The sequence below is a fragment of the Limulus polyphemus genome, unplaced genomic scaffold (assembly GCF_000517525.1).
Source record: "Limulus polyphemus unplaced genomic scaffold, Limulus_polyphemus-2.1.2 Scaffold240, whole genome shotgun sequence".
NCBI classification, from domain to species: domain Eukaryota; kingdom Metazoa; phylum Arthropoda; class Merostomata; order Xiphosura; family Limulidae; genus Limulus; species Limulus polyphemus.
This window is the reverse complement of record NW_013665850.1, coordinates 3,440-27,506: the sequence shown is the minus strand read 5'-3', so window position 1 is coordinate 27,506 and position 24,067 is coordinate 3,440. Positions and strand designations below refer to the sequence as shown.

At 33.1% G+C, this 24,067-nt stretch overlaps 1 protein-coding gene across 1 annotated transcript; it reads left to right on the top strand.

Moving 5' to 3' along the window:
• Nucleotides 1-609: 609 nt before the first annotated feature.
• On the top strand, nucleotides 610-22,792 carry LOC106478675 (5-methylcytosine rRNA methyltransferase NSUN4-like). The gene is given in 8 exon segments (XM_022382308.1): nucleotides 610-614; nucleotides 774-910; nucleotides 7,151-7,759; nucleotides 7,761-7,815; nucleotides 9,277-9,408; nucleotides 16,131-16,285; nucleotides 20,875-20,999; nucleotides 22,498-22,792. Coding segments are annotated over 7 exon segments (1,482 nt in total). The 5' UTR covers nucleotides 610-614; nucleotides 774-781; the 3' UTR covers nucleotides 22,775-22,792.
• Nucleotides 22,793-24,067: the final 1,275 nt, after the last annotated feature.

The following is a 24,067-nucleotide window of genomic DNA, read 5'->3' as shown; positions in this document are numbered from 1 at the left end:
GATTAGGGGGTCTAAGGCACGTATTCGACTCGCCGTGGGTTCGATAACTGTCCCGATTATTTTCGTTCTTTCAGTTGTGGAGGCGTTATAATGATACAGTCAATCTCACTACTGGTTGGAAAAGAGTAGTCTAAGAGTTGGCGGTGGGTGATATTAAGTAGCTGCCTTTCCTCTAATCATTCAATTTAAAATGAGTGACGGCTTGCGCAGTTAGCCATCGAGTAACTTTGCACGAAATTCAAAATAAACAAATAGAGTTTATTTATAGTGCAACGCAAATTCTGAAGGTTGATACACAAAACCATTATTAAACATTGCCATGTTTAGTTAACTTTAGATATGGTGAGGAAATGCTGGTGTGAAAATCGTCCCTCCACAAATATTGCCCTTAGGTCTTGTTATAGTACAATACAAATTTTGGAACTTGTGGTGCAAAATGAGAAATAAATATTTGCAAAGCATGGTTAACTTTATAATGGGTGAGTGGGTAGTTCAGGCTTAATTGGAAGTGGCAGCTGAAACAAAATCACACTTGATTAAAATAAAATATCTTCATCCGCGTTTCACGCTGTTTCTTTTTTTAATTCACGTAGGAGAGATAACAAATTATTTCTGTAACTAACGGTAACACTGTACTAATAGCACTAAGAATACAGTTATGAACCCTAAACGTTTAAAATATGATATCATATTGTGTTTTTATTTTAAGCTGAGCTAAGAAATTAAGTAACAAAATCTATTATTTGGAAGTTAAACGTTTTTTTTTCTTTTAGGCCTAATTATGTCCTTTCTTCGAATCTGTTCTGTTTCTCACGTACTTTATCGCAGTTTAAATAATTTAAAACAGGATAAAGTTCTACAAAGGAGGTTTTCCAATAAGTTCAACTTGAAAAAGAAAGATAAGCATTGGGTAAGAAGTACCAGTATGTAAAAACAATGAATTTGAATAACATGTAACAAACATCAGAGAAACATTTTAAAAGTAAAAATGTAAAGTAAAGAAACCCTAAAAATAAAACCAGACTAAAAATAAATTTATCCTTTTGCAGTTTGCTTTTAGTTTTACTTCCTTAATGGCTCCAGTGTACTCATAACTCAGAAAAGTATAAATAGCCTTAAACAAACAGCAACAATATGCACTAAATGTTAAGGCTAAACATTCTATAAGTATAACGATAAACCTAAGTGGACAGAGGAGTAATTTTGCAAAACAACATATCTAGATATGGGTTTTTGACCTTTCAAGGCTATGTCTGCATGTCATCAGTTATTATGACAGCCATGGAGAAATATATTAATAGAGTACTATAAAGTTAGACAATTAATGGAAAAAGGAAAGTATGATATCAATAAGTTACAAGTCTGTTCTACACACAAAAAACTTTTTAATAAAATATTTTACTAAAGATATGTTTATTGAGTCATTCTGAGTGAAAGGTGATCTTCATGTGGAGATAAAAATACTTTTCAACTTAGTTTCATATTTCATTTGCTTAACCTATAGAACCTTCTAAATGAATATCTTGTCTCATATTTTCTCTATCCTAATACCAACTGTAAAGAAAGTACCAATGTACAGTAAAATCAATATTAATAATAATATCATTTGTTTCTTTGCAATGACTGCATTTTTGATCAGAAAGCTCTGTATTACTTAACATTTCATGTTCTCTTTTGATTTTATGGTTTTATTACTGTGGTTGTGCCATTGGAACACTAATCCTAGCATAAAAACAATTAATCACAACAGGAGACTATTAGCTGTTTCCTGTAGGGCTAACACAGCAGCCAGTGAACTGGTGTCACATTTCACACTGGTGCCGAAACTAGTGTAATTTTGGACATTTTATTTTACTGATATTTGTTTTGGCTAAGCTGTTAATTTATAATTTTTAACACTTTGTTACTTTTGTTTGAAATTGTATAAGTAAAACATTACTTATAAAAAGATTTTGAGCACTCGTTGCATAGCCAACCTGTTTGCACTTGAGTAAACATATTTGTTGTTCTCTCCTAAACCTCTTTGAGTCTCACAAGCTTGGGTGTCCACAAAATAATATCATATGAGCTTTCATATATGAATTTTAGAACACAAAAAATGTATCCAGCTTTCTAAGTAAGCTATAAATAGGTTACAAAAATTATGTTATGAATTCTGATTATTATTTTCAAGTTATTCTGCTTAATTGATTAGTGTCATGATTAATGAAATAATCAACTAATCCAAATAAGTTTTTCTGATTATTACTGTTTTTTATTACTCTAGCTATCTAAGTTTGATTTAAAAATAATTGATTAGATGAATGAAATGAAATTTATGAAACCAACAAATTATCAAATTCCATAGTCGTTCAGCTCTAGTTCTCAATTTTAACAGTATTAACTAGTTGTTTTGGATTTCCTAATTTATTTTTTAACCAAATCATTAGCTTCCAATAAATCTGTAAGTCTTGCAACCTATGTATCAATTTACAGTTCTTGAACTTCATTGCATATATCCCTGATTTTCTAACTTGTGTTTCTAATAAACCAGTTGAGGCTTGATCTTCACCATTTTTTTGTAGTAATATGCCTATCTTGAATTAAAAATAATTTATTTAATTTCTCAAATTAAATTATCACTCTGAATTATTAATGTTAAATCTTGTCCCATCTCCCAAAAACTAGTTTTCTGAAAGTTAGGTTCTAAAATTTGATTTTTTTCAAGTTATCAACATGTCTCAAAACATCGAACTTAATCATTACTCTTACAACCCTATACCATTAGCAGTTAACAATAAATCTAAAATGGCATCTCCCATGGTTTGCTGTCTAACTACTTGATTTAGAAATCCATCCTGAATCACTGCAAGGAATCTCTTCCTTACGATTTAACTCCATGAAATCCTAATTAGTATGTCTAAAATGAAGTCTGTCATAATTATTACATCAGTATTCTTATTAGTAAAGTTGTGACCTCATCATATAATTTCTTATTGAGCACATCTGTCTAATCAGGTGGCCTATAAAAATTGTCTATTAAATATTAGTTTAATCTTGAAACACCAGATTAGAAGTGGAATTTGTTATTCAGTTAATTGTTGGGCTCATTAACTGATTACATTCAACTAATCAGTTATTCTCACTAGACTAAGCTTCCTATTTTCATCTTATTTGTGGTTATTTTTAAATACATTTCCAAACTATGCTTTGTTTAATATGATACCCATTATCAGGTATAATAGTTTAGGATTAAGTTACTTTTTTAATTCTAAACTGTTTTACATGAAAATGTATTGTATATGCAACATAGTAGAAAACCTGTTACAAGCTGAAAATATTATTTATACCATTCAGTTCCATAGGTTTTCTTTACAAATTTTCACAAGACTGCGAAAATGAAATAAACTAATTGTACATTGAGAAATTATCCTTAGATATCACATGATAAAACTAGTAAATATTTTTGTTGTAGTGTGTGATAGATAATGTAAAACAAGTTCACTCTTGTCTTAGAAAATAAAGACTACTATATGTGTACTATATGGTAAGAAAACTTGAGGTGTTACTGGATGATCTTATTATAATTCATAAGGTGGAAGGCTGAAGTATTACAAGGAATATTAAAATTGCAGTAATACAGAAATATCTTTTCCAATTCCCTTATCAGCATGATAAACTTAAAAATAATTAACAACTTTATAAGTATAAAAAACATTACAAGCTTTTAATCAAAAACTTTTGATATGGGTGGAAAATTTATTCTTTACAGTACAGACACAAGAAATTGTAGATACACATAAGCATGCTGAGAATTAAATATATCAAACAACTTAAAGCTTATTGTACTAGGTAGTGTTTAATAGGCATGTGACAACAATCAGACTTGTTTTCCCTTTTCAGTGCTTTCTATCTAGCTCAGCCATTTACAATTAAACAAGAGCTCTATTCATGTAAATAGGTTAACAACTTACCAGTGTTACATTGTTAGACTGTTATTAGTCCATGTTTAGTAATTTCTGACAACACAGTTAATTGAGAAAGTTATTCAAAAGTAAATTTTTTTTGATTAAATATAGAATAAGGAATAATGATTTGGCGTAGCTTTTTCTTATCGAAATAACCTTACTCTTAAGTAACACTGATTACATTTCTAGCCTGTAGTAAGTAAGCAATATGTTAAGTTAGAGCACATTGTATTAGCCACTATGCCACACCCTTACATTCATGAGTTGTACACAAGCAGAATGCCTACACACTTTTGGACACAGCTATGATAATGAAAGTAGTAATAACTGTTATTTTGTGTGAGTTTATTAATTCGGTATGTATCTGAAGTTGAACAAGTTTTTTGAGTTATAGCAAAGCTAAGGTTATCTGTTGCTGTCCATAATTTTGAACTGCTTACCAGAGGAAAGATAACCAGCTAGTAGCACCAACCACAACTCTTGGACTATTTTTTTTTCTCTGAATAGGTTTGACTGTTACATTATAATGCTTCCTGACTGGCATGGCCAAGTAGTTAGGGTTGTTGTCTCGTGAATTGATAGTTATGGATTCCATACCCAGTGCCAAAAAAATTTAAAAGGTGTTTATCCTTGCAGCAATAGGAGCATTGTAATGCATTGTCAATCCCATTATTTATTGATAAGAAAGTAGCCTAAGAGTTGGTTGTAGGTACTGTCAGCAAGTTGCCTTTCCTCTTGAATCGCACTTTCAGCCACAGGAGCATTAAACCTGTTTCTTTGTTTCCGAGTTGTGGCAAGGTTACTAAGGCTATCTACCACTGCCCTTAATTTTGAACTACCAAGTGGTTAAGGGCAATGAGAGTTGATCCAGTGGCTATCAAATCGTAAGATGACCACCTAATCATTGGGTCATGTAGGCCTGAAGCTGAAAAAAATTAAATTAATAAAAGAATAATTGTGATAAATCATAATTCCAATATTTCAATTACTTGGATAGTTGTTATAATCAGAAACACTAGTTTTGATCAGCTGATTATTTTTGTGAATTGTAACACTAATTGATTAAGCTGAACAAACCAAAATTAATAATGAGAAATCATAATGGCAATAATTTGTTTACTTGGACAGTTGGAACCAGAAGTTGCATTTACACAAAATTTTATGTTATATACACAAGAAATATTTATTAAACAAAAAAAAGTAACAGCACTGTGTTTCTAAGATGCAGATGTAACAATATCTACTGTTTAATATTATCAAGTGTTTTTTTTATGTAATAAAGTGTGAAACTGTTCTACTGTTGTAAGCCTACTCTTTAAAGAAAAGACAAAAAAGTGCTTGAGGTATGTATCCAAAGCCATAACAGTTCAGTAACAAGGAGCAAATTAGTCTATAGTTATATAGGCCCACTTAAGAATTTATACTGTTATCACCACACTAAAACTAATATTATTTGATTAGGCTCTAGGTTCTCTGATTACTTATTCCTTTTGTGTTTCAAACTTTGTAAGGTAAAACTATAATAAAAACTTTTATATCAGAAAATATATTAATATTATTTAAATTACTTAAGTTGCTTTAGGACTATATAGTTGACACTGATTAATCCAAAATACTATTTTATTATAGTGGAAAGTCTTTTCTTACATATAAAAAAATACCATAAATGTGGTTACAGTGTTACACAGCTAATTTTTCAGATTTTATTATGTATCATACCATCATCTGAGAAATAGAACATTACAGCAGCTAGTTTTGAGAAGTTAAACAGTGTTGTTAACACTATATTATCTGAAAAGATTATCTAGTTTTATTTTTACTCATTCTATAATGGTTTTCAAATTTTGTAAGATAAAGTTATAATCATCAAAAGGTTTATTTTAAAAAAAGATTGACATTGTTCTAATTTGACTTTAAATTTAGGCTACTTGAAGAATGTCCAAAATAGTAGATTCTTACTTTGACTAAGTATGTGTGTGCCTAATAAATAAAATGACTTGTGATTATTCATTTCGGTTATAAAGTATTTGATTAACTGTGTAGTTATATATAAGGCTCCAACATTGCCTTAACCTGCTTATGAAGTTGTAAAACAATACTAAAATGTCTGGAATCATGGCCGGAAAAGTATATGCAGTATTATTGCAACAGGTGACTGATAAGTGAATAACTCTTTACTTGTTTCCTAATGATAAACAAATCATGAGCTGCTTAGTGTATAGTGTTAGAGATCTCCAGCATCCCATATACCACTGTGCATGTGTGTGTGTTGTTTGGGTGTTAGGCTTCCAACATCTAACAGTCTTAAACACCTTAAGAGTATGTCTCCTCCCCTAAGCCAAGAGGTTGTGCTAGTCTATAAAATATCCCTTTTTTAAATATATACTTTCTAACAATATGCATTTTCAACTTCAATGCCTACTGTTTTACATACTGTAAAAGTAGTTGATTTTAGGATTCACTAAGTTAACATACAAACAGTATTGATTCACCTGCAATCCTATAGATGTGGAGGACATTTTTATTAAAAACTGCAGTTAGCAAGACTAGGAGAGACAACTTTAAGATGAATTGAGTTAAAATTACATTGCTCTTCTAACAAAGTGGATATCTGTGGAATGGTTTGTCTTCTTAATCTAGTAGAAGCAGCAACATTGAAAAAGTTCAATAAAAGATTGGATGAGTATTTTAGATATAAGGGTTGGATATAGGGAAATGGGCTTCTATGTTTACTTAGAAATAGGGTGATAGTAGAAAATGAGATAGCCTCTATGGAACAAATGGCTATTTCTTACTGCTTGAAAAAAAATATTTATCAAGGAATACCTAAATTCTGAATTTGCAACTTTAGAATTTATATATTTGTATGTAAAAAATTTGGTAGGAATGTCATGGAAAATCCTTTTTTATTAGAGATTAGAGAATATAAAATTACTAATGAAATTTCAGAACATAAAGTTTAAAATAATGGGCCATTCAACCCTGTGTGGTCACTTCTACCCAAAAAGCTAAAGCATCAGAACTAAATTGGATATAGCTCTTCATGCTGTTTATCTATCCAACAGAAGTTTAAGAATTTTTGTTTTGTTATTTGAAAGTAAGACATTGAGCTTGTATATAAAACACTGACATGGTTTTTAAATTTTTCTTGTTGAAAAAAGTACAAATTCCAAAAATATTGTTTCAAAGACTTTTTTTTTTAGGCAAAGTTATCCAACAAGAAGTGGTCAACAGACTTGGCAATCCAGCACTTTGATGACTTTTATTCAAGTATATTTGGAAAACAATGGCCCTCTATAAGACTGGCTCTGCTTTGCCCCCACAAATATTTTGCTGTCATCAATTGTTTTTCTAACCAAGAAAAAACAGAAAATATGCTTTTTGACCTTGGAGCATTACATTTGAGAGATGTATATTCATCTGCTCTAGATATTAGCACCCAAAACAGTGTAATTGATAAAAGTGAAAGTCATTCTGATACAGTTACAGTGTACCAGAAAGAACCACCTAATCAGACAGTTTCAGGTGAAGGGGAAAACCAATCAGACATATCTTCTGATGATTCTGAAGTAACAGGCTATTCCAGTCAACATAATGAGAGTATAGATAGTGTTCGATATATCAGTCCAAATGATTTGATGAGGCTGGCAGAACAAGACTATATGCCTGTGACAAAGATGAGACATCAAGAAGAAATAGTCAATGAAAAAGAATATTTTGACCTCTACCAACCTCAGATGACCGAATCTTTTTCAGTTAAACAAGAAAAAGAATTGAACTTTCCAGAACACTTGAGTGCATGGTTTTTTTTCTCGAGGAGATCTTTCTGACTTTCCAAGTCCAAAACGAGATTCTCTTGGCTTACTTGGTATATAAGTTACAATATATGGGTGTTTTCACAGATTTGTGTGTTTTTCTTTAATAACTGAACACTTAAATTTTTTAATGTTGTACTGGTGACAGTATTCTAGTTTTGAATAATTAATGTATTATAATTAACCAGTTTTGACAAAAATTATAACAACTGTGTGGTATTGATTTGTACTTTATTGAAGTCTGTTTTTTCAGAATCAACAGAACATAATGTTAAAATGCTGTATCGAGAGTATTTAAAAAATTGTTTTGAAAGGCAGTGTTTGCTACTGCATTTTTTTTATCAATTAGCTAATTTCAAGACTAAGTCATATAAGATCAACATATCTGTTCCTCCTATTATTTCATTATGAAGTACAAGTCAAACTTTTTTTTATAAGTGTGGTAGTTGTTTGATAATGAATAGTTAATTTTTATATCACATAAGTATTTTCAGTACTTTAAATACATGTGTTTCTACTTAGTGCTTTACAGTAATATATATATATATTTTTTTTTTTCATTTATCAACCCTGTTATTACGTTAGTTGTTACAGTTATATAAATTAGTAATTTTTCTTTTGACACAGGATGTTAATGTGTTTAATCTTCTTGTGGTGAAATACTAGACCACTCTTTGAAAAAGGAGTTTTTAAGTAATATTTTGGATTCCTGTAAACAATTTTTAATGACACACAGTTTAGCCTTACTTCAGAATGGCTAGTACTAATCTAGTGATATTAAAAACATAATATTAGTAGAAAAGCATGAAATGCTGCCTTGTGAATTTGAGATGAAAAAGAAGAAAGAACCAATTCTGTTTTATGTTTTTATTTCTAAAGTTAAAATATCAAGATTTCCTTTAGCAATGTGCTTAAAAGATAAATGTGTTTCTCAATATCTGTTGTAGGACAAACTAAATCATAAAAATATACTTGTTAGTACAGAGGGTTGAGTACATTATGTTAAAGGTATTTTGAATATGTAAATCAGCAAGACTTGTGACGACCACAGCCTATATAAATTTGCCTTGAAAGGCATGAATTACAACTACATGTTCAAATTTTTTGACATTTCATAGGTAGTGTGAAAACACCAAAAATTTACCATTTTTGGAAGGGTATATAGCAACCCATTCTGATGCAAAATATTTATACATTCAGATCATAAAGATGTTTTGAGATTGGAGATTTAGAATTTCCAAGATAGGAATATCAATTGTATTTTATGGCATTGTAAAACAAAGGAATATGGATGGCTATCAGATATGGCATGATCAAACATGTCAGTTGGACTACAATGATGTGATGAGGCTCCAAAATCAATTTAATATAATGTACTAAATCTTTGTATTCATAATGTAAACAAAATAGTTATTGGCAACAGCTGAACTTAAAGAAAATGTAATTAATAATAATTCTGGAGGATTTTTTTTATTGGATACCAATACAACTCGCATCATTTACTTTGTGCTTAGGTTACTACTTAATGGATGGAGCTTCAGTGTTACCTGTTCTTGCATTGGGAATCAAACCAGGTGATATAGTGGCTGATTTGTGTGCAGCACCTGGTGGAAAAGCTCTTACAGCTCTTCTTACTCTACTGCCAGGTGAAGAACTAGTTATACAAGATGTTGCTATATAAATAATTATAGTTATAAAATATGACAGTAATGCATTATATTTGGAAAATAACTAACAAGGTTTTCTATTTTGACTTCAATAATTTTATTAAACTTTTAAAATTGAAAAATAGTAAAGATGCTCTCAAATTCTACTCAGTTCTAACTTCTGCATTTCTTCTACTTTTTTCTAGTTATAACTTATGGGACAACAAGGAGCCTTTTGGCTCAACAAGAATGTCCAAATTGTCAGCCTTCCTCAACAACAGAAAACTAATCACTTAGTGTGGTACAACCCTGGTCCCAAAAATATTCATCAACCTTTTATTTAATCTTTACCACTGTATTTGGTAATTTTTTCACACTGTTGAGGAAAAGATCCATCAACTGGAGATGTCTGATTTTTTCCATCTCTTAAGTTTATGTTCTTTTGTCCTACTGCTCTCAGAATTCAACACAGAAAATCTAATTATTCAATTTTATAGTTTCTCATAATAGTTTTAAAAATTCAATTGGTTACCTCTGACCATTTTGAAGAGAGAACAAGCTCAGATATCTCAACCTATCAATCTTCAGCATCATCCGAATAGGCATCCTCTGAACCCTCTCTAGCAACTCAATTTTCTTCCAATATAATGAGAACAAAACTGCACATCATATTCTAAATGAAGCTCCACCAGTGCTTATGCAATAAAATCATGGCTTGTTGAATCTGTAATCAATATCTATATGTAAAAAACACAACATTTTTTTATAGAACACTGTCTTGAAGTCTTTAGAGTTTCATCATCATATGTCCCAAGACCCTTTCCAACAAGGTATCTTATATCCACTCACATACATAGCTATTTTCATTAAGTGCTGCCCTCTGTTTGCAAAAATGTTTTATGCATTCCACAATCACTCCCACGCACCTCTTGATTCAAATGGTTTAACTGATTCTTGCATGCAAATTATCCTGCGATAAACCTCCACCAACAGTAGTGCCACACACCCACATGATTCATGTGACTCTCTCTATGTTATTCTACCTAACTATCACTTCTCGTTTGGCAGTTCTCATGTTCAGTTTGTGCTCTCTTTAAGTGTTTTTCTTTTCACATTTTCGTATCAATTTCTCTAAATAAGTTTACTATTTATTATGCAATAGTGATATTTGTCATTTATTTCAAAGTGGAATCATTTGATATTTCTACCCAGTTACAGAACTTAATACTTATTTCAATTTTTTTTCATACTTTTTATTTGTTTCTGCCAACATGGTTGTGTTTGGTTATTCATTTTGAATTATGGATTTTAAGTTACCACTTAGGAGGTTATATCTTCTATCAGCACATTTACACAGGCTTCAGGTGACAGTCCTCGACTGAGAGATTACTGGCTTTACTTCATCGGGACATTGATCGTCCAATGAGCTGACCTTCATCGGGCCTCAACTCAAGTTTGGGGGCCCATACATTTTGAAATAAAGTCTTGTTAGAATTTTAGAATATTTTTATTGTTAATATTATTATCTGTAATTATTTGGATTCAATAAGATAAGTTCACTTAGATTGGTCAATACTCATACTTGAGTTTAGGTTTGAAATTAGAGCTTATTTGTATTCTTTGTTCTATAATGTTAGTTTAGGACAAGATGGTTCTGTTATTTTAGGATTACCTGTAATTCAACGTATGGATTATAGTTGTTTCTTCACAACATTACGTTTCTTACATATGTTATTGCCAATACACAGTTACTTAATTTTACAGTATAATGTCTATTTCATTTTCCTTATTATTTATCTTTTATACTTCTTCTTATTAACTTTGTTTATATAGACTCCTGGAGACTGAGAATGTCCACGGTACACATTATTAGTTTTTATTTCTCAGGATGCTATCTTAGGTTTTTCACCATGTGATTTGGTATCAGTTTCCTGCCTTCCCTTTGGACTTCTTTTGGTTCATTTGGTCTTTTGTCAGGTGGTCTGTGTTTTACTTAAGTTTTGCATTTTGGGGTATTTTACTAACGCCAATACTTAGATATTTGGCTTCAGTTAGCTTCTTTCGAACGGGGGTGGTTGTAACAGACTCATCTGCTTCTTAAACAAGCAGCTCTGGTGGTTGGATTTTCCAGTTGGATATCTTTTTCCTGTTACCTATCTAACAATCGTGGCTATTTGGGGAGTGTCTCTTTAATCATCCCCTCTGTCGGGACCATCCTTTCTCCTCCTCGATTGCATTCGATGGAGGTTTATGTTATCCATGCCATTACAGTTCACTATCTTACAGCTAGCAAGGTCCTAATGCATTTGGGGATGTGGCTTTGGGTGTGGCACTTTTGCAATCTTTTCAGGAAATGCTGCACAACCCATGGTCTCTTGCTGGGGTTCCTTTTAGATTCTTCTCATAGCTTTTCCCTTTCCCTCTTCGACTATCTGCGTTGATAGTTGAATATGTCATTGGGTTTACTGTTTCCTCCCCTTCATCTGAATTTGTTTCTCTTCTTTTGATACTCATCTCCAAAGATTTTGGGGCATGGGTTGATCAGCTGGAGGCTTCAGGACAAAGGTCTTACTATGTTAACACCCTGGCATGTGTTTTAGTTCACTTTCTTCCTCTTGTCTGGATTTAACTAATCATGGTTCATTACAACTGTTCAATGGTGGTGTATTATTTCATTTGCCAAGGGGGCACCTGTTCTAGTTCCCTTTGTGATAGACAATAGATCTCCCTTTTTGAACTTGCACTTGACATACATCTCTTTGCAGATTGCCTTTCCAGTTCTGACACACTTTCTACCAAGGAGTGGCCTCTCGACCCTAAAATTTTTGTTGCCTCTGCCTCCTGTGTGGTATTCCTCCACGGGAAGCATTTGACTCCTTTCTCAATTCCAAGTTACCTCTTTTGTTTTTGTCTCTGGTTCATCACCCACTTGCCCTGGCTGTTGATACATTCAGACTGGATTAGCTCCAGTTTATAACTTTAGTTTTTCTCATTCTGTCACTTTTCTTATCAAGGGAATTTTGATCATTCATGTCACTCCAGGTCAGGTTCTTTTAACTGATCCTTCCTGATGGCCAGCACAGATCTGGTTTTCTCTGCTGTTTTGGCTCGATATGTTCTTTTTGTTCTGAATCGATTTTACTAACCTACACACTGGGGGCTCATGTGAAATATTGCATCATTTTTTTTTCTTGCCATCTTTCACCTTTATTCTAGGTCAGGTTCAAATGATTTTCTCTGTCCTGTACATGCTTCTTTCCATTGACTCCATTTTCCTTAGTTTCTTTCCCTTCCACTGTTCATGACTTTTTTTTCCCTCCCTCTCTTACGCAATGGGTTCAGCTTGTGATTCAATTGGCCTTCTATTCCTTGTCTCCTTCTTCCTGTAATCAATTCCTGGTGTCTTCACTCCATTCAGGCACCATACCTTTTACCTGCATCTCAACCCTGTCTTCCACTGGAGGTACTTTGTCTGTTGAACACTGGGACTACACCTGGTATGTTCATCTCCCATTATCTGGTTTGGGTAGCTGTTTCTTCCTCGTCAGGGTAATGTCTTCCACCTGTTGCCATCCTTCATTGTTTGATGAGACTGTAACTGGGTAAGTTTTATTTCTTTTGCCATACATATTATTTTTCAGGGACCTGTCCCATGTTTTGACCAGGATACTGTTCTGTGGGGAGTGGTGCCTGTCCAGGTATACTTCAATCACTAAAACCCACACTGTGAAGCAATGTTGACCCTCACTTTCATAATTTCCATGGTCATAAAATGCACACTGTTCACTACAATCACATAAACTAGAGATGGGATGTTCCACAAGATCGCTCATAGGTTATTCCTTGCGATATCTTTGTATCATGAATATGCCTGTTCCGGACCATATTAACCCATGGACTTCATGGGTAAAGCAGAAGGGGATTACTGCCATTCCTTAAATTGAATAAATTTGGTTTTGTCTGCTTTTCCAGATATGGTTTTGTGGTCACTCATTGCATTGTTTCCTGTGTAAACATTCCTCCAGAATCACCACTACATTTGCCCCCTCCCTGTTTCTTCCATTAGAGTGAGAATTTTTACCACTTTCCAGTTCCAAGCCGCTGGGATGGTGGACCATGGAGTTATCTTTCTGAATGAGAGATATACAATATAAACAATAAAGACTCCATTCAGTTGAGAGTAGAGCAGTGGTGTTCTGCTGGTGTAGATGACAAGATGTCATCCAATTGTATGCTCCATCTCTGTGCGGGTTTTTCCGAGGAGATGTTGTAGCTTTGGATTGCACCATCATAATAATTGGGATCTCTTATCCGACCCTTGTATGGAAGTCAGTTCCTGGCGATTGAGTTTTGGATTTAGAGCTGAACCAATCAACATATTGTCCATGCTCAGTAGTACCGATTGAGATCCCTCGTCCTACTCTGCATGGATGTCAGTTCCTGGTGGTTGAGTTTTAGATTTAGAGCTGATCCAATCTCCATCATGTCCTCACACATGCCATTCTATTGGGATCCCTCATTGTACCCTTACATGGATGTTGGTTCCCGGCAATTGAGTTTTGGATTTAGAGCTGAACCAATTGATGTGATGTACTCGCACATATAGTGTGCTGACATAAATGCAGTTCACCTCTTCGATTGGAATCCCTTATCCTACTCTTGCATGGATGTCAGTTCCCAGCAGTTGAGTTTTAGATTTAGAGCTGAACCAATCAACATAAGACCTCACACATGTGTTCAGGGTGTCCCTGATCCCTCACTCAATTTGGCACGAGTGCACTATCTCAGTGTTATGAGTCACAGTGGTGGCACTTGTTGGCTGTTCCACTTTTTCCTCTTGCACGACCTCTCGATGTCTTTGTGCTGAGGATGTTACTGCATTTGAGGTAGTCCTGGACTGTTTGATTTGAGTGGGATATATTTCACTCTGCTTACATCTGCCCTGTTCACAGATTGGTGGTGGGATTTTTCCCTCTCCGGTCAGCTGAACTTGAGGTGAAGAAGGTATGATCCTCTTTCCTATCCCCGCATGGATATCAGTTACTGGTGGTTGAGTTTTGGATTGTAGTTGACTTACCGATGGTATTATCCTTGTTCTATCCTCGCATGGATATGTGTTCCTGGCGGTCGAGTTTTGGATGCAGTTGATTTGCAGTGTACAGGCCGTTGCACTCTAGCCACTCTACACCTTGGGCACATCCCTTATTTTACTCACATTTTTTTTCATCAGGGAGAATGAAATTACAATATATTGTGGTTAGGATCACTGTCCAGCCATTTTCTCTCTCATTGGAATGTGCTCCTCACAATTTTCTGTTGGAATCTGTCACACCTTTCCACATCTGGACGAAGAGTATATCTGGTACAGAAGTAGTGTGGTCTCAGACATATAATTCTCTTATTAGAGAGTTCCCTCATTAGGGTATCCTTCGGATGCTTCTAGTTTCTTCCTTGCACCAGTCCCTCAATCTATTCAATGTGGTATTTTAACTATGTATGTGAGCGGAAGTGAGGTACCTTGTCGGAAGTTATAATTTTCCTACACTGAGAATGTATTTCTAACAGGTACTTACTTCTGGTCACACTTCCCTCTGTCAACTGACACTTATGTTTCTGCCTAAGCTTGAAGTGATAGTTAGGTAGAATAGCATAGAGGGAGTCACATGAATCATGTGGGTGTGTAGCACTAATGTTGCTGGAGGTTTGTCGCATGGTAATTTGAATGGGAGAATCAGTTAAACCATGTGAGTTGAGGTGTGTATGGGAGTGAAGGGCTTGTGGCATGCAAAAAAATTTGTAAATAGAGGGCAGCACTGAACAAGAGTAGCTATTATATGTGAGAGGAAGCAAGTGCCTGTCTGAAATTCATTTTCAGTGGAGGAAAATTAGAACTTTTTTTCATCCACCTAATTAAGAGACTTCACATCGAAGTTCTTTTTGAATGCTTGCTGACTGTTCTAATTTTTCACCTGTCTTTCCAAATTCCCATTTTGATGTAATAAATTAAAACTTTTACTCATTTCACTAATTTTTGCATCCATTGATTTTTGTATTTTTTGAGAAAATTTTAAGATGTTTGTTTCTGCTATGTAAGTTGAATTCTCAAAATGCAACTAATTAAAGTAAACATTAGGTGCAGCAATTTTCTCAATAAGTGTTAATACTCAAAAGTAACATAAAGACCCAAAGTCATCATTTTTTAATTTACAAGATATTACAAAGACATGATATTCTCATTATAAGTCAGGCCACTGCTTTTTTACATCTTCAACAAATTTGTTTCTTGACTGTGCCTCTATCAATATCATTAATGTAAATGAGGTGAAGCAATTGTCCCAGCACAATTACCTGAGCCACAGAGATTTTAACCCAAGTTCTTATGTGTAGTTAGTGCAGTCATCTTGTTAGTAGCAAACAGTTTATTTCAAAAGTATAATTTGCTTAAAAACTTTTCTTTTTACATTAATGTTACAGTACTTCTATTATTTAATATACCAGTTTATTTTTATGCCATGATATTGTTGTATTGTTTCAAGGCAATGATGTAAATTTACATATAATCTGACATTTAAAATACTCTTATGTTTAAACAAGAAATATACTGCATTAGAGTACTTGCAACCCCAATATGTAATGTGAATGACAGAAATTTTGTTAACATTAAAATAGATTAGTCTTATAATTCCTTCCTTTTTAATAAATATTCTGTATTCATTTGATAGATAAACTGATATGTAATGATATTAGTGAATCACGAATAAACCGTCTGATGGAAGTTTTCAAGTTCTACGTTCCTTCTATGGATTCATGGAGGAAGAGGATTGTAATAATGAAAAGTAATGCTTGTGATGAAAGACACACTGGATGTTATGACAAGGTACAGTTAGCTTATTTAAATGTCTTGCAACTTCCTGAACAAATGGATATATAAATACAAGCTGTGCTAACAGGGATGGCAGGTTATCTGTTTGGGGCTTGAATTACTGCTTGCTCTGTTTAATTTTACAGGTAGCAGCAGTTTCAGAACAGTGGACTTGATAATCTTTTTATTCATTGTTACAACACTAGATTTTACATCTTGACATGTAACAAAATGCACAGGAGATCTGAGTTAATGTGAAATGAGCATTTGTGTTCCTGAATTTTGCAGCTATGCTAGCTCAGTTTAAATATAGCAACTTTAGAATTCTGGTATGAGTTGACTGTTGTTGCTTCAACCACAGATCAGAGAAGGTATTAAGTCCTGATGTTTTATAAGTGTATGTGAGATATAAGCTATTGTATGATGAAAAGTTGTTGTTCTTAGGCTTGTACATGTAGCCCTATTAGCTTGGCTAATATAGCAACAGCTTCATAACATTGGTGTGAATTGGTAAGTATGGATTAATTCCTAGGTTAAAACATAGCTTGTATCTTGTGGTCTTGAATTCAACATATTGTTACGTCTCCGTTTGTTAATTAACTTTCCGTAACTTCGTTCCGACGAAACTTTAGCGACACAAGTTCTTTACTTAATAAAACTGGTTTATTCTTTCCGAATATAACTTTACCGATACACTCAACTTCAACGAACGTGCTCAATAATACTTCTGATTGCAGATCAATTACTCACTGTCTACACACATTACATTCCCCGTCACGTTGTCACCCTCTTTTATATACCCGACTACCCTATATCTAGTAAATACTAGAGCATTCGCCAAGGTACGCGATAGTTCTAGAACTTGGCGTCACACTAGTCATGTGACTCGCTGACGCAACAATATAAACATGCACATTTGTATCAAGCATAAAATGCAGATTTTTCAAAACAGCTCTTTCTTATACACCTGATACATTTGATTATTTATGAAGACATATTAAACACAAGAAACTTGAGTGATGTCATCTCCTGAAAACTACACAGAACTTTATCTTAAACTTTTTTTATTCCTTTGTTCTAATCTTTTCTAAATTGCCCACTGAATGGATTTCAATGGTTAAGCAACAAATTAGATATTACTATGTACAGGAAGGATCCAGGACTCAGGCCCAAAAAGCAGTTAATCTAAGAGACCACAGTGAACTTTTGGACTTGATGGATGTGTTTGTGTGCTTCCTTTGGAAAATCAAGTATGCAGTAAATAAAAACATAATAAGACATTTATAATATTTCACTACAAAGTTGTTGTTGGTTTTTCTTCTCTTTTTTTTGGGGGGGGGGAGCTTTGTAAAATAGATTTAGCTCTTTCTGTTTTAGCTTTTTTCACAGCAATGTCCAAGATGATGTAAAACGTTGTGCCAAGTACCATAACGTAGTCACCTAGTAAGGTATGTATGCATAAACTGAATTAAATCTCAGAAAATGAGCTGCACTGAAGCACTTATGATTTTCTTTTGCTTGAGACAATGACATTTTATTCATATTATAACATACAAACAAAACAAGACAAGGCGATAAAATGCCATCTGGCCCATCTAGGTCATTCTTCTACTGTAGTCTTACTTATTAAACCTACACATGAAAAGAAACACAATAGTTATTCTTCAAGAATTAGAAAATGTTCAATTAAAACTCAATATATTTAATTCAGATAGCTTTCAACCATTGAACTTTTTGTAACAAGATATGCACTCATTTTAATAATAGCAGTTATAAATAGCACCAGAAGGTATGTTATGTAACCTTCAGTGCAGAATACTAAAATAAGTGTGTCAAATATTTTTTTGCCATTACTTAATGTTTGTATTTGTCTGGTCTTAACTTCTTCATAAGTAAATAACAATCTTGACCTTTTCAACCTATATACATGTAATGAAATCATATATACAAGTTTGTTTCACAAGAGTATGTAACTGTAAAAATTATTCCAACAAAAATAAAATGTAATTAATGTCAGGAATAATTATGTGAAAAATATTTCTTTCAAACAGGATAACCCTTTTTCCATTATGAATAAAAATCTATGAAGGTGTCGGGTTGAATGACAAATTCTAAATGTTATTATTGTTCTTCAAGGATTTTATAAAATATTTTATACTATAACATTCTTGTGAATATTTGAAATGTTTCTTGTGCTTTACTTTCTCATAAAACTACTGTTATATCAGTAATTTATGGTCAATTTGAAAGTGTCATTTTCTCGATGCTCTGGGAGAAGTTAAATTCTTTGAAAACTTCAGGACATAGGCTCTTCTTCATCAGATTTTTATTTAGTTACTGTACTCTAGTAAAATTATGTTTTTGGATTTTTTTTAAAGCTATTTTCTATATCAAGAATGGCTTCCATTTGGTGAGTTTGAATATATAACATTGTGCTATGATCAAATGAATGTTGCAGATAACACTTGCAAAATGATAAGAATCAATTAATTGTTGAGTTTAACCCTATCATGACGAGCATCCTTTACTGCACATGTCACGAGGTTTTAATAACTTAAATTCAAAATTTTATTAATCTACTGTTACGTCTCTGGTCGTTTGTTAATTTCCTGTATAATTTATTTCGGATGAAACTTTAGCAATACAAGTCCTTTCTTAAATAAAACTAGTTTATTCTTTCTCAATACAACTTTGCAATGCACTTAATTTCCACAGTCACTTTAACTTAAGCACACACTATATGGATTATCTGTCTCTATCTCCCTGTCTGCTATTTAATTATCTACTTATGCCGTCACTTCTCGCCGGTCTTATATATACAAAATAGAGGGTGTCTCGAGCCTTCAGGAACCTTCTAGATACTCATTACGTGTTACCAGCGTCACGTGACTTCCGCTGTCGTAACACTACTTTTTGTTTACATTATTCCAAGTAGTATAGCATAAAATCTTATAATATTCCATATTTTAATAGTATATAACTTTCAAATTCTTAATTTTATATGGCAATATTAAAAAAAATCCTGAATTTCCCATAGTGTGTGACATATGACACACATTCTCTATGCATCTTCTCTTTTCTATTTTATCCACCATCCCTCCAATAAGTACGAAATTAAATGTAAATTACTCACATTAAATCGTCATTGCTCAGACAAACCATAATTTCTATAGCCTTTGATTTTGTTTGGTTACAGAGCTATCAAATAGAAAAATTAGACCCCCCTCTTGCCACACCCACCTGTCACATCCTCTCTTTCAGGATTTGTTAATAGTTCTCTCTTATGTTTAATTCTATATTACTTATAACAAATAGAAAACCAAGGTTTTTCATCTATCAAATGAAGTATTGTATAACATTGTTTTCTGAATGGAGAATTGTCAATTTCACTGTTAGTACAAGCTTCATTCCCATGGGAAAGATAACGACTTGCTTGTATGAATTTGTAATGGCTCTTGTTGCATAGAAAAATTGTGAGAGTTAGGGGAAATTGTCTACTTTTTGCATTATTTAATTAAATAACAATTATTTATTGCATTATTACCATTAGTATAAAGAAAATAGGCTAAGTGTCATTGACAATCGACAGCAAGAAAAAAGAAGATTGGGTAAGTACTTCATTTCATGTTTATTATTATAAAAGTAACTAAAATGTAAAAATAGGGATCTCTTTGGGTTAGTTAAGGTTAGATTAGGTGGAATATATAATAATAAAATAAAAATGTTTCATGAGGCAAGCATGTGAGCAGCTCGTGGGTAACTTAATTCGATAGCATAACATGACCTCCATGTTCCCAAAGTGATTTACAACTTATAATGGCATGAACAGTAGTTAGACATGGTTCAAAGGGCAATAAACGAGGTAATGAGGTCAGTCAAATTTGGGTAGAGAAAATAACAGATAAAAATATAAAATTTTAGTGAAAACAAACATTTGAAATGTATTTAGAGGGTATTAGAGAATACACAAACCAAATCTGAGATATTTGAATTGAAGGAAAGTATTTCTAATCTTAACATGAAAATCACTTTGCACATGGACTATTCAAAATAAATACTCAATATATTCGCAGACAAATCTTTAGTAAAAATATTTCATTAAAAAAACTGCTTTTTTGTGTACAAAGTACTAGTAATATGTACTAAAAATCTGCTAAATTTTGTGAAGATACACACTGTATTAAACCATACAAGTAATAATGGTCCCATGGTCAGTCCATAGGATCGACCCTGTATTGAGTGAATTAATACCTGCACTGAACCAAAGTTATTTAGGTTCAGAGTTTCGTGATTGATGCTCGTTACTTTATTATATTTTGACTTAAGTCACCAAAACAATGTGTGTGATCTTGATGGAATTGAGATGCTAAACTATACAAAATATTTTGAAGAGAATTAATTATTATTAGCTTTAATTCAATTCATTTCCTGGTTTCTAAAGCTTACTTGTGTGTTACAGTGCTTTTGGTTATTGTAGTGCTAGATGAACAAAACTCTATGATGATATATTTTGCTACATTTAAAAAGAAGCATAAGTTATTTGAATTTAATACTTCTTTGCTTTATATGCCTAAAAAACCTGCTGTTCTTATATTTTTACATAGGTTTTGGTTGATGTTCCATGTACTAATGACAGACTTTCTGTAAACAAAAATGACAACAACATTTTCAAACCTACTCGACTAAAGGAGAGAATAGAACTTCCTCACAAACAGACGAATATCTTATGGTAAGTGATATATGTCATGTCACATGGCAAGTAACAAAGACAGAATACCACCAAAGCATTAGCTTCATATGTTAAAAGCTCCATCTTCACTGTGATTTACAATATTATCAAGTTTTATTTTGTATAGTTCAAGATTTTTAGAAGTATCTGAAAGTATTAAAGTTTTCATGTAAGAGAGGTATTAGTAGTTTAGAGCTTAAATGCTAGACAGATGTCAAACATTTTGAATTCTGCTTCATCTATTAGACATTAAAAATGTGCAAGTCAAATATAAAGAAATTAAGGGATACTCAGAGGTTCTTTTATTGTTTACTTCCTACTTTTGTCATGTGGCATTGCTGGCAGATGGTGAGATTCATGTTTCTCCTTTACCTTGGATTTGTTAAGATAGATATTACAATTTAATTGAATGTGAGACTGTAACAGAGAAGAAAATACATTAAATTATGGTTATAAATATTATACATATTTAAATATCCAAAAACAACTGTTGGTTTTCCAAATGTAGTAAGTAATGTCAGAAATGATAGTTTAATTGCTTTCAACACAGGATCTGTTGAATCAACCAAGTTTGTAAGCATGGGGTACTTTTTACAGTTTCCACATTATAACTTTAAATACATTACATGCATCTTCACAAAATTTGGTAGACTTTCAGTGAACATTACAAGACTTTTGTATACACACACACACACACACACACACAATTAATATTTTTTTAATTAAGAATTTTTAATAAAGATTTGTCCATTAATATATCATGTAGTTTTGTTTAATAGTCCAAGTTCAAAGTGATTTTTCACATTAAGATGAAAAATACTTTTATTCATCTGAAAATTCTCAAATGTCATTTACATATTCTCTAAAACCTCCTAAATAGTTTTATTTTATTTTTTTCAGTAAAACTATATTTAATCTGTTATTTTCTGTACCCTAACTCTAAATGAGGTTGGTCAATTTGACCAAAACCTTATAACCACTGTAAAAAGAAACAAAAAATCCAAATTGCCCTTTTTCTTTCTATTCCTTTTGCTCTAGGATTGATCCTAGAATGAACTATATTGTACATTGTTGACTGATTGAATGCTGGTGCAATGAAGTGAAATTTATTTACAAAATAGTTCAACTATGCATATACTATGTTTGTTGATGTAACTGGTGAGCATTCACACAAATGAAATGTGATTGTTGATTCAACTTATTGACTGTAGGCCAACTACATGGTATAGTTTGAGTGAGCCTATTTTAAGAGATAAATTCAAGCTATGCTCACTAAATAGTATCTGTCATAAGGGTTGCCCCTAATTGTACTTTAAAGATATAATGAAAAGTGGTATTATTACAGTAAATAATTAGTTAATGTTAAGAACACATACATAATCATTCTTTACCATAGTTATCTCATTGGAGAAGTCGTGAAAATCAGTCTTAATAATGCTTAACATCTTTGGAAAGTATTCTGATATCACATGTCATTTAAGCTCATAATATTTTGCAGTGCTGGACTAAAAAGTTTGAAGCCAGGTGGATCATTGGTGTATTCTACATGTTCCTTGTCCCCCATCCAGAATGATGGAGTTGTCAACATGGCTCTACAGAATATGTATGAGACAACAAACTCGCAGTTTTGTGTCAAGGATCTTACCGATACCTTTAGACCATTTCATAATGTTTTTAGGTTTAGCTTTACATGTAAATATGGACAGTTGGTTGTTCCCTTTTTACCTCAGAATTTTGGTCCCATGTATATCTGTAAAATAGAGAGAGATGAATAGTAAATTTGATGGTATTTATTCACTTGTTTGTTTTTTAATTATCTAAATGATCACCTTAGGAACTTTTATAACATGTAAATAAAAAATATTGGTATATGAAAGTGATTGATACTTCAGAAGAATAATCAAGTTAAAAAATTATACTAACAGTTGAATTCCATGATGATTTCTCACCTCTCACACAGAATAACTATCTGCCCATGAGATTTGCATGCCACTAGCCTTGAGCTAACTTCCACCTAAAATTCATGTGTTTAACATGAACTTCACTGGTGCATGATGACATCATCATGTGACAATGGCACCTCCACCAATAGGAAAGCAACATAACCTCCATGCACAGTAACTCCCCTTTACTACTTGCACACAAAATAACTTCATTCTTCTCTTTGGCATTACCTTGAACAGACATGTTGATTTTTCAGTCTATGTGCAATTTACTGAGATTTGTATTTATCAAAAAAATTTAAGTTTCATTCCACCTTAGCTTTTGTGTCAAAAGCATTGAATACTATATGAATTGTCAAATGATGGTGACAAAGTTACAAACACATGGCCTGTTTCTACTATAGTTTCTAGAGGCTTGTTTGACTGTTGAGGATGTTACACTGCTCCCTTCCTTCCAGCTGTTCTACTGTGACACACCTTTCTACCTTTTTCATTTGATTGACCATAGTTTGTCAGTCTCCACCATTGCTGGTTATTGGGCATCCTTATTCACTACCTTTCCCATTACCATAGGGTATTTTCTTCCCTTGTCCTCTCCACTTTATTCCTTCTTCACCTGACTGGGACCTTAATGTGGTGTTTCATGCTCTCACACATTTCTCGTTTGAGCTGTTGGCTTCTTGCTCTTTATACCACTTTTATCTTAAGACTTACTCTCTTCTCCTCACCTGTGGTCATCATCATTCATATATCTATGCTTTTGATGCTTCTCAAACTATCCCAACACATTTATTTACTCCTCTACCCAGACCTCTCCTTTCTTCCTTTCCCCAGTTCTATCCAGTGCCTACTGTCAATATGGGGTGTTCTGCAAGACTATTACTCAATGCCCAATCCAAACTGTACCATTCCACAGACTATAAGTGATGCTCATTTCTTTAGCTTGGACTTTCCAGCAGACATCTGATGGGAATCAAGGTACTTCTCCAGGTCTCCCTAATTTGAGTCCCCCTCCCTTCTTCCAGAGGAGCATGGGAGACTCTTTGCCACTTACCAGGTCCTAGCTGCTTAAGTGTTGGACCTTGAAGGGTTCCTCACAGATTGGGCTCAGCACAGTATGATGAG